The 12,378-nt window shown below is 37.5% G+C and overlaps 1 protein-coding gene across 1 annotated transcript; it reads right to left on the bottom strand.

Annotated features, from left to right (window-relative positions):
- Positions 1–5,774: 5,774 nt before the first annotated feature.
- On the bottom strand, positions 5,775–8,019 carry LOC139193630 (uncharacterized). The gene is made up of 6 exons (XM_070817050.1): positions 7,740–8,019; positions 7,121–7,446; positions 6,964–7,020; positions 6,710–6,859; positions 6,301–6,422; positions 5,775–6,174 (listed from the first exon to the last, which is right to left on the bottom strand). The coding sequence occupies exons 1-6, from the start codon at positions 8,017–8,019 to the stop codon at positions 5,775–5,777; spliced, it is 1,335 nt and encodes a 444-aa protein (XP_070673151.1).
- Between the last annotated feature and the right edge of the window lie 4,359 nt (positions 8,020–12,378).

Genomic DNA, 12,378 nt, shown 5'->3' with positions numbered 1-12,378 from the left:
ACCTACATTATTCTCTTTGACAATTATTATAACCCCATTATATATCATATCCTTTTTAGTCATTAATTAGGGTTGGAAAAAATTCTCGAAAATTCCAAACCAAATCGAAAAAATCTTGAACCCAAACCAAAAATCCCAAAACCCAAACTATCCCAAAGTTTAGTAATCCCGTACCGAAAAATACCAAAATATTCGGTATAGGATTGGTTTTCAGATCTCATTTGTTCGGCAATCCCGAAATTCCGAAATCCTTGTCTTCCTTTTGCTTTTGGTTCCCACTTCCCAGCTCTACAAAGAACAAAGAAAAAACAAAAGTAAAAAGCAGGAGCCTTTCGGTCCCACTACCAAAGGCACAAAAATAAAATAAAAAGGAAAAGGTATGTGATGGTACATTCCTTGTCTGTTGGGAGACAAGCACAAAACTTTTGTTTTGGTTTTGATTCTTGAGGAAGAGAGAAGCAGTCTTTGTGTTGGGAAGCAGAGAGAGGAATGAGCTACTGCTTAGAGCCCCATTTTGTAAGAAGCTCTCTCTCAAACCTTCGAAGCTCTCTCATTTGTAGGCTCGACCCATCTCCCTCTTTATCCTCTCTGAAGCTCTCTTTGAATTAGAGTTCAAATGAGGATTTACAATTTAGGGATTAATTTTCTATTTAGGATGCATGTTGAATTAGGGATTTACGATATAGGGCTTTGATTATTTCTGGATTTGGATTTTTGGATTAATTTTATGTGGATTTGGTTGATTGGATTTCTGGATTTGCATGGTCAATTTCTCCTATTCAATTTCAGGATTTGCATGTTTGATTTCTGCAGGTTTCAATTGAATTAATCAGGGGCTTCTATTAACAAGAAGTCAAATTCCTATTGAATCGAAATCCCGAAAATATTTCGAGAATTTAGAACATATTCCCGTCCCAAAAATGTTCAATTCAAGATTTGGGATCCCTTTTCGAACCAGCCCTACATTTAACATATTCACAACAATTTGTATAAAAGTTTATCAAACACTTAGACATTATTTTTTTTGTTGAAAGCACTTTTACAAAAAAAAAAAAAAAAAAGTTTGCCAAACACTTAACAACTTTATTTTACAACTGTTTATTCTCACAGCACAACAGAAGCAGTTTTTTTTATTTTATTTTATTTTATTTTAAATAACACAACAATACCAAACTAGCAGTGTAATTCGTGTTTTGTTTTAGTTAATTTCATTTATTTTGGGTTTATTTGTTGCTATGATTTTTGTTTTTAGTTTTATAATTGTAATTCTTTTTATTTTAGGGCAAAATAGAAAGTTTGTGCGACAAAATTTTAAAGTTGAGCGTAAAAAACTAATTACTGGGTTTAAATGACTATTTTTTTAATTTTTAATTTTGTTGTTGAACTCTCATTTCTTTTAGTGTAAAAAAATATCAATGTATTTAAAAAAAATTGTTTCTTCATTTTAGTTTTGTTGGATTTTTTTTAGTTGTTTCATTAATCATTATTAGTATTTGGCATCTACATAATAGGAGTTCCCAACTTGAATAACTCAATGGGAATGCTCATGACTATTAGAATGTAAACATTCATTTGTATATGGACTATATAATTACATTTCCTTAATCAATCCGTACATATTTGTTTTAACAGTAAGAATTCCTCAAACATTCTGTTTAGAGTACAAGGATAACTCAAGCTGAACTGTCTTATCAGTCATAAAGAGGACCAAGTGTCTGGTGTGTTTTTCAGATACATATACTGTCACATGTTGCATTATTTTTCATGTCTTGTTGGAGTTTTATGTAATTGTTGGCTTCATGAATGTGATTATGGGATAGTGTATGTCTAGATGAATATATATAATTCCTTTTCGTTCTTCATAAATTCTGACTAATGACAAAAACTTGTAACCATGGACCTTGTTGATCCTGATCTCATGGCCATGCAAGTATGACTCGATATTATGTTGTACCGGATAGACCGTGGCCATTCTAAGCTCCCTTTATATATAGAGATGATATTTTTGTTTCTTGATTTTCACGTTTGAATTCGGATAGACCGTTGTCTATCGTACAATCTTATTATGTTCAGATAGGCCGACCGCATTCATGGTCAATTCCATTCCATCAAACCACATATCACCTAGCTAATTATTAAAAATAAGGACATGTAGAATTGAAAATATTCAACAAAAAAAAGAGAGCAGAACATATGAAAAGGACTTGCAACGTCATATCAAATCATAGTTAAGAGTTTTAACATACATGTGCTATTCCTTTGATTACCTTGTTCATTTTCTTGATTTTGAACGTTAATACGAAAATCACTGACGGAATGAGCAGGCTCTTTGTTTATACCTACCAAGAAATAGGACTTCCTCATTCAAAATACTTCTTGTAGATAATGTCTTTAACATAAGACCAATTTTTTTTACAACACTGATCATGTGATATAACAGATTTTTTGGATGAAAACATACCATTATGGTAGTGCCCATTTGTAATATGATTAAAAAAAATAGGAAGACCACCTTATTTGAATTACCTAATGAAACTCTTTATGTGGAAGGTGACATTGGTACATGCCACACATAATGTTGACAAATTTGATGGTAATAAGAGAAAAGGAAAGATATTACTAATATTTATAAATCAACAACAACAACAACAACAACAAAGCCTTTTCCCACTAAGTGGGGTCGGCTATATGAATCCTAGAACGCCATTGCGCTCGGTTTTGTGTCATGTCCTCCGTTAGATCCAAGTACTCTAAGTCTTTTCTTAGAGTCTCTTCCAAAGTTTTCCTAGGTCTTCCTCTACCCCTTCGGCCCTGAACCTCTGTCCCGTAGTCACATCTTCGAACCGGAGCGTCAGTAGGCCTTCTTTGCACATGTCCCAATCATCGGAACCGATTCATTGCCAGAATTTGAATCATGCTCCACTTGGAAATGCAGAGGGCACATGAGCAAATGTAGACATAGCAGAGCTTCCTAAGGCTTGAGTACATGCCAAGCGTGGGCAAAGCTGAAGTAACTCCCATGCAAGATATGTATGTATGTATTTAGACCAATCATTATTACTAAAAATATGACTTTACAGTTTACCCATTGAAATTTCATTTTCTTTAATTAAAACCCACCATAGTAGATTAAGGAAATTGCTGAGTTCTTTATAAATAAGCCCTTACAACTCCTATTTCCTATAAAAGTAATTGACTTATTATTACATACTATTTAAGACTTCTACCACAAATTCAAAATAAATCAATAAATGTAATTACTCACCCTAATTATAGTGAACAAATAATTATTTCACATATTATTACACCTGACATATACGTTTAAAAAATATATATTACTACATATACGTTCAAAAATATATATTACTAGATATACATTCAAATATATTACACACACACACACATATATATATGCACACACACAAAATATGTTCAATTTTTTTTTATAAAAATTAATTATCTATATGCAAATTTATGATAAGCAAATAACATTGTTCTATTTTGTAACTAAATTAATTTTGAATCAAATAACATTCCTCTATTATGTAGGTAATTTATTTTGTATGTGCCATCATATATATTGGGCATATTTTTATTATTATATGAAAAAATAACAGGTAAATTAGTTTGGATAAAATAATATTGTTTATTATGTAGGTCAATTTATTTTTTTAGGTGAATTATTTCACATATAATATTATTTTATCTTCAAATAATTCACCTATATTTTTATGTAAAATATAAGTAAATTAATTTTGAATCAAATAATATCTCTATATTTTGTAGGTTGCATGAATCTAAACTACTTATTAACAAAATCCTCTTTGTCAACTAAAAGAGTGAAAAACTATTTAGTCTTCTATCACAAAAAAGAATTATGGGCAATAATGTAATTTCACAAAACTAATTTTGCTATTTTTTATTTAAACCTCATCTACATGTGATTTTAGTATATATCTAATATTAAAAAATAAAAAATAAAAAACAAAAACTCTCTCCCCACTCCACTCCCATGTTCTCTCTCCCGCTCCTTCCCATTTTAAAAACAAAAATAAAAAATGTTTTTTATGCTAGTTTATATATATATATATAGTAGGCATGTTATTATATGTGTGTGTGTAAAATAATTTACCTACATTTATATGTAAAATATAATTTTTGTGACTTAATTAAGCATGTGTTATTATATATATTAGGCATGTTTAATTGTTAGTATATATTAGCCAATGAATTTTATAACATTAATGTAACATCCCACATCACTCAGGAGAGTGGATCATCTAAGCCTTATATGTATATTCCCATTTCTACTTAGCATAAGGCTTTTTGGGAGCTCACTGGTTTCAGATTCCTTCGGAACTCCGAAGTTAAGTGAGTTCGTGTGAGAACAATCTCAGGATGGGGGTGACCCACTGGGAAGTTCTCAGAAACAAAACCGTGATGGCATGGTCAAGGCCCAAAGCGGACAATATCATGCTACGGTGGACTCGAGCCCGGGATGTGGTGGGTGCCCGGGCTGGGATATGACCATTAATGTTCGTTTTCCTTTTTTTTTTGTAAAATCATTAATTTTGCCTTACGAAATTAATTGTGTACACAAACATTCAAATAGAATATTTTCAGGATCCTACAATTTTCAATGTGTAATGTCAAACATAATTAATGAAAATTTTGTGTCCGATTTTATATGGAGAAAAATTAATTTTCAGGAGTTAAAGTCATTTTTCAGGCTTCATATATATATATATATATATATAGTGCAGAAAATTTGATTCGGTTAAGAGTAGTTTTGTTGCCACTTAGTACTACAGTCTAGTGATATTCTTTTCACTTGTAAGTGAAAGGTCTTAGGTTTGATTCTCGCTAAAGATGAATTTGATTCACATTATCATGGCTAACTCAGTGTGAGGTTTAGCCCACTCCCCTCTCTTAATGTAAATTAATGAGCTCATTTGCTAAAAAAAAAGAGTAGTTTTGTTACCAAATTGTTTTTTTTTTTTTTGAAAACTAGGACAACACAACCCAGGGCTAAGAAGCCGAAAAGAAGCAAGAAAGCCTACACAGAGGCAAACACCACAAAAACTAAACTAGAGCAAAGCAGTGAACGGGGATACAAGCCACATACGCTCACCTCCAACTGCCAAATAATTTTCCACAAATTTTTCGGAATCGAACGAACTACAGGCAGACAATGATCCAAGAAATCTAAAGATCGAAACTGAAGCCATCGATAACCCGATTTAATAGAGTATTGACCATTCCGGCTAGCAGCCTAAACAGGACGGTCCTTCCTCCTCGGGTCCCTAATAAGCATTTCCTGAATAACCCTTTGATCCGTCATAGAAAGGAACGGTCGTAGAAAATCAATATCCCATTGTCGGGAAGATGAGCCAATAAGAGAGCTAACATGTAAATTTTTCAAGACTTTAACCTCGCCAAGCGGTATTGGATGCCCTGAAGGTAATGAGGGCATCCACCATCCACCCAAACAGGCACATTTTCACCCCCCATTATCTGCCAATGGGAACCACCGGCAAGAAGCTCCATGCCCTTGAGAAGACTGGACCAAGCCCACGACGCCCTGGCCCCTTTTTTGCCTCCCAAAACGAACAATATGGGAAGTAACGGGACTTAATAACCCGAGCCCACAACGAATTCGGCTCCGAAATTAAACTCCAACACTGCATAGCTAGTAATGCATCATTGAATTCTTGAAAATTCCTGAAGCCCATTCCACCTTTATCCTTAGAAAGGCCTAAGACCTCATTTGACACCTAGTGTATCTTTCGCTTTTCTCCGTTGCTTCCCCACCAAAACCTCGCAACCATGGCATCCAATTCCTGATAAACAACTGCAGGAAATTTAAAAATACTCATAGGACAAGCAGGAATAGCCTGTACCACAGGCTTAATCAAAACTTCTCTTCCCACCCGCGACAAAGCGCTCTGTTTCCACTCTTGGAGTTTCCCCAAGATTCTTCCCTTCACATAAGTAAGGCCACGTTTCTTCGAACGACCCCAAATAGCAGGAACACCCAAATAAGTACCTGGATGATCCACCACGGGTATACCAAGAATGCCACCCATTTTGGCAGCCACCCTCTTTGGAACATTCGCCCCAAAATAAATACTTGATTTCTGCATATTAACTTTCTGCCCCGATGCCTCACAATACCTCTCGAGAATATCGAGTAAGTTTTAGCAATATTTAACATCTGCTATGAGAAAAAGCAGAGTATCGACTGCAAAAGACATATGAGAAATGATAGGCCCCGAGAAACCAAGCCGCAACCCCTCCAACCTTTTAACATCTACCTCCATTTGAATCATGCTCAAGAGAATCTCCCCAATTAAAATAAACAGATACGGAGATAACGGGTCTCCCTGCCTGAGACCCCTAGAAGGAGCAAACTTATCACTGGGCTACCCATTGAAAAGAACCGCAAACTTAACAGAAGAAACACATCCCATAACAAGTTTTCCCACATACTATAAAAGCCCATTCTCTCCATAACCGCATCAAGAAAATCCCATTCCACTCTATCATAGGCTTTTTACATATCCAATTTAATACCCATTTCAAACTTACTTTTCGCTGTCTTCCCTTTCAAAAAATGAAACACTTCATGAGCAATCCCAATATTATCTTGAATTTGTCGACCCGCTACAAAAGCATTCTAGGAAGGAGAGATGATCTTTGGTAGAATAACCTTCAAACGATTCGCCAAAACTTTTGACAGCACTTTGTAAGAGTAATTACAAAGACTAATAAGCCTGAACTGCGAAACCAACTCCAGGTGTGGAACCTTGGGGATCAAGACAATATGAGTAGCATTAAAAATAGACGGACTACTTGTGCCCTGCATCAACTTACTCACCAAAGCATTAACATCTGCATAAACATGCTAAAAAAAAAACTGATAAAATATACCTTGAAAACCATCCGATCCAGGAGCTTTTAGACGCCCATTTTAAAAGCAGCGGCCTTAATTTCATCCTCAGAAACCTGCATCAAGAGCGCCTGATTCATATCCACAAAAACACACAGGCTAATACAATCCGACATCGATCCCTAATTCCGAGCTCCCATTGAGGAAAGTATGCATAAAATGATCATTCACCAACTTGCGAACACGACAAGGATGCTCCACCCAATTCCCATTTTCATCCTTAATTTTGATAAGCTGGTTTCTCCGTCTTCGATGCAAAGTTGAATTATGAAAGAATTTGGTATTAGCATCCCCTTCTCGTAACCACTTAATTCTAGATCGCTGCATCCAATAACTTTCCTCCTGAGCACACAGATCATCAACAAGCCTTGATTTCACCTTAATATCATCAATATTTGAACCCCAATCCATTTGAACCTCCCTCAACTGTTGAAGAAGCTTCTGAATCTGATGACCCCTCTTATGATTTATTATGGCTCTACCGTATAAGACTGGATCTACAATCATTAATTTTCTTCGTCTACCTCACCAAAATCTCACTAGGTTCCAGCCGATTCCAGCAAGATCTCACCAACTGATTACACTCATCTTCCTTAGCCTAAAACTCCTCAAATTTAAACATCTTTCGTCCCCTAACACCCTCCAAATCAGATTGAATAATAAGAGGACAATGATCTCACCCCAATACCATCCCATGTGTAACCAATGAATTAGGCCACAAATCCTGCCAATACATGTTGATCAAAGCCCTATCAATTCCGTTCCTCCACCAAATCACCATGGCACATACCTCGCCAAGTGAAAGCAGGACCATTAAAATCCAAATCCAAAAAATTAGTAGCCTGCATAAATTCCTCCATATACATGGGTCGGTTGTAGAAGACCTCCACAGCACCTGACTTCTCATGATCCCAAAGGAACTCATTGAAGTCCCTGGCAAACATCCATGGAATATCAGATGGCGTAAAAAAGTTTGTCATCCATTCCCAGAAAGCAACTTTTTCCTCCCTGTACGATGTTCCATATACGCCAGTGATCCGAACCCAACTTTGATCTCCAACCTTTCGCATGATAGCATCAATAATATGCTTGCACATCCACAGAAATATCCCACCACAGACTAAGACCAATTGCCCTCCCAATAGGAGAAACATTAAAGCCATTCAAAAAACCCATACGTTGCCTAATACCATCTAATCTATGATATTTCATTTTTGTTTCAGATAAAAAGATCATAGAGGGTCGCTTGTTTCGAATAAGACCATGAAGGGCCCTAACTGCCGTGTCCAACCCAAGACCACGGCAGTTCCAGAACAAAAAAATCATGGCGATCTTGCAGCTGTTGAGGGCCAGCCGCCATCACCCCAAGCCTGTTGGCCCGCACGCTTAACCACTAAACTTCTCTTCTCCTCTTCTGAGACTGCCTCCAAATATTCCCACATATCCCGGATTTCCAGTGGAACTTCATGAAACTCCTCTTCAACATAGATCACCCGATCCACCATTAAGTATCGTTCCTTAATGCTCATACCCCGCAACTTTTCTGCCATCTTACCTTTTCTATCCGCTTCACTTTCAGATCCCCTAGGCTTCTTTTTTGGTGATGGCAATAAATCCATACTTGGAGGCTCCACTCCCTTCTTGAGACCACTAGCCTCTTTAAATAAAAGACTCGGAGTCATCCTTGGGCTACTAATCACCTGTCCTGCAGACCCCTCTAATGCAACAACTAATGAAGGAGCAGAATGCTCCTCGCTGACATCCCGAATCATAACTGATTGTCTTTCTTCTCCAACCTGAAATAACGCCGGATTAAAAACTTGTGGGAAACCCCCACCTCCACAGTCCCACCTTAGCAGATTACTGACCTGAGGCACAACCACTTGAAACTGACTAGAAGGAAAATTTGATCACTACAGTCTGCGCCATTTCTTCTTATCACGAGGTAGAGAACCTTGCTCCCCCTCACTGATAGTAACCTCATTTGCATCCTTCCCACGCTGAGCTGAACTATGGTCTGGACGCTGAAACATCGACTCTGGACGGTCACTACCCCTTACCATTCCAACCTTCCTCCTTTCACCTACCCCTAAACTCAACGGATGCACTACAAAATCACGCACTGGGGGAGCTTTTATCCAATCACCATAACCAGCTGCCCCTCTCAAGTTCGCCGCAAACGAACATTCAATATTTACATGACCAATGCGACCACATCGATAGCAAAAATCTTGGAGACACTCGTATCTGAACTCCACCCAAGTCTCACGGTTTAACTCCCTTTTTTGCCAACAGCCAAGAGCTAATGGGTTCGCCGTATTAACTAACAGTCTAACCCTTAAAAAACCTTGAGCTTTGGCTGGATCCTCCAACTCCAAAAAAGCTCTAGCATCCCTAGTAAGACGGATTACATTTTCCTTAGTAACCAAACATAATGGGACACCACAGATTTGAACCCAAAAAGATACTGTCTTCATGTCAACTTCCTCCAAAGCAAGGTCCGGGGGCCAAATCTTCACCACAAAATTCTTCTTCATGACTGTCCAAGGCACCTGCTCAAGGATTTTGTTCGCCATACTCTGATCCTGCACCGAAATAATAAACAAGTTCTCTCGTACCCATTTAATTCCCACTACACCCAAATCCTTCCAAGCCGTGCTGAGAATATTCCTAATGCCCCACCTGTTCAACGTTCTGTGCGCCAGAGCCATACCAACCATTTTCACACCATGCTCCATTGCAGACAGATCCATCGAACGATCCAGATGAACCACTAGCTCATCCACACCTTGATTCTCCATATTTGTCTGACTCCAAAACTTCGAGGCCCAGGGGATGCCGCAAAAAATTTCAGATGCACAAAAAAAAGCCTTTGGAGAAACAGCAATTAACAGTCTCATACCTTTTATCTGTCTAAATTCTCCTCTAAAAGCCAATTGAAGCACGTTAAAAATTGCAATAAAAGCAGAGACCTGAACGTACCTACGACTTAAGGGCAAAAGGAACTGAGATTCTTTAAAGCTGCCAACCAAACCCATATAAGACCCATAAATACAACTCCTGCAATCAATTCGTTGACACTTGAATATACCCATAGGTTCACCATCCACACGATACCACCGATACTCCCTGACTAAAGTTTCCACATCGAAAGAAGAAGTAAAGATGAATAATACCGAAACCCCCAAAATGAAAGAGCAGTACAGCCCAGACCCCCAGATAACAGAGTAGGAGGAATAAATACCCTGCCCACTCCCCTCCATACCAACCCCCATCACAACCAGCAAAAACACAACCCCAATCGATGAATTCAAAGATGAAAATAATACTCCACCGACCCCACCCAGATAAAACCTCCCAAACCAAAGATCCAGAAGCACAGAGAACGAAAAACCAACTAGGAGAGTAGAGCGAAGACCTTCACTCACACAAAAGACACGCACAGCGGCGGATTTTCACAGAGGAGAAAGAACTCTCACTGAGGAGAGAAAAAGCACTTTACTTATGATTTTATCCATTTTAGAAGTGGCATACCAAATTGTTTGGCATAAGGACAATAGCTAACAAGTCGAGAGCCGTGAGGGCCTTTATCTGGCATTAGATCTTCGGGTGGTGTGAAAGAGTAGATGTACCGAACTATATCCCATCTCTCATTAAAAGCAGCGATGACAATCGGAGTCGATGGGCCGGACTCTACGGCAAGTAGTTTCTTGTTCTTCGTAAACATGCATTCAACCATCTTGATGTTGTCTCTAGGAGCATATTCAAGAGCCGTCATACCATAACTATCTTTTACTTCCAAGTCTTCCTCCGTCATCAACTGCACCAGCTCTTCCACAATTTGCTCGTGCCCCATTAATACTGCGTTGTGAAGAGCTGTGCCCCATGGGTCTGTTGCTGTTATTGCATTGGGGTGTAGGGTAAGAAACTCCGTCGTTTCATGCAATCACCCGTCCTTACAGCATCGAAGAAAGCTTGATACTCGATCTCACCTGTCAAGGGTAAGTATGTAACTAAATATGGTATCTAACTACTTTCTTCTTCAATTCTCCTCCCCTGAGTAAATTAAAATAACTTACTTAAGTACACAGCATGTTATGACTTTAGTCTAGTTTCTATTTATACACAACACAACAATCTCTTCACACCCAACTTTCATTACTCGACACCCAGCACACGCAACAATCTCTAATCTTGGATTTGATATCACTTAAAACCTTATTGTGAAACAGGGATTATAGGGAAAAAAATTGAAATTAAAATTTTAAATAGACAGATAAAAGAAAATAATGCACAAGGTGATAAACAGGTCGAGCCTCATCCTTTTGGTCACCTGATGATCAAGGGTTCATGGTGACTAATCCTTGAGTTTGATATCAAAGTTTGAGATAAAAATCTTGAAATCACATCCATTTGTTCTCTATGGTTCCACCCTTGATATTAAATTCAAGAGTGAGTGACCATGAGTTCCTTACGCACAAGGAAACCAAGAGAACCTTTCATTTACATTTAATACTTTAATTTTGATGATGGATACCTGGGTTTTCTACTCGGTTGAACTCTGCTGCCATGCTCAATCTGTCAATTTATCCAAACGAGATTTTAATATAGGTAGATCATGATCATGTGTTTATATATGAAAACAAAGAAAGAAATTGTGAACCAAGTATAAGTAATTATACTTGAATTGAAATGGGGAAGCCTTCACAAAATATTTCAGCTTGAGTTGGGGATATATAGCATTGGTGCTGCATGCTAAACCTGTATCTAATATATATATACACACTATATAGTCAACGATAATTTAACAAATAATTTGGTCTCTTTTTATTAGACGAAGTTTGTCCTTTATTTTATGGATCGACATTTGTAACAAATCAGCAGAATATGCCCCTTCATATTAGCAATGACTTGACAATTTATGATACTTTCAATATTTTTAATTGTCTTTCCAACAAATACAAACAATGAAAGAACACGTATACATGGAATCTTAACTTTTGACGCTTCGGAGTGCAGAAGTCATACTTTGCATACAAATTAATTTAGAGATCAAAGTAGCAATATCAAGTAAGCCCAGCTGGAAATTTAAAAGTCATACTTTGCCTACAAATTAATTTAAGGATCAATGTAGCACTATCAAGGAAAGCCTAGCTACGGCGCCTACGCTAATAAAAATTGGCAGTTCGCCACACTACGTAGAAGTTATCAAGCCCTAAATTGCAAAACATTCTTTGTCCAGCGCTAGATTGGCAAATGGATGTGCAAGGTTGCACCAAGGAATCGCTATGAAGTTCTCAATAAACTGGTTTTTGTATTTGGACGGATCCAGCTTAGGGCCAGTTTGGGATTGCTGTGCGCTTTAAAAAAGTGTTTTCATTGTGCTTTAAGAATAATCAACTATAAAATAAAACAGATGCCCGTTTCAT

This window comes from Malus domestica, chromosome 17, assembly GCF_042453785.1.
Source record: "Malus domestica chromosome 17, GDT2T_hap1".
NCBI classification, from domain to species: domain Eukaryota; kingdom Viridiplantae; phylum Streptophyta; class Magnoliopsida; order Rosales; family Rosaceae; genus Malus; species Malus domestica.
This window is presented reverse-complemented; position numbering and strand designations above follow the sequence as displayed.

What these genes read in the sequence shown, in the direction of transcription:
- LOC139193630 (XM_070817050.1), bottom strand. Translation starts at nt 8,019, where the DNA reads ATGCGAAAGGTTGGAGATCAAAGTTGGGTTCGGATCACTGGCGTATAT. An exon ending in TCCTGCTTTCACTTGGCGAG is followed by an intron (nt 7,447 to 7,739) that starts GTATGTGCCATG and finishes TAATGATTGTAG; the next exon opens with ATCCAGTCTTATACGGTAGA. An exon ending in CCGCTGCTTTTAAAATGGGC is followed by an intron (nt 6,860 to 6,963) that starts GTCTAAAAGCTC and finishes AAGTTGATGCAG; the next exon opens with GGCACAAGTAGTCCGTCTAT.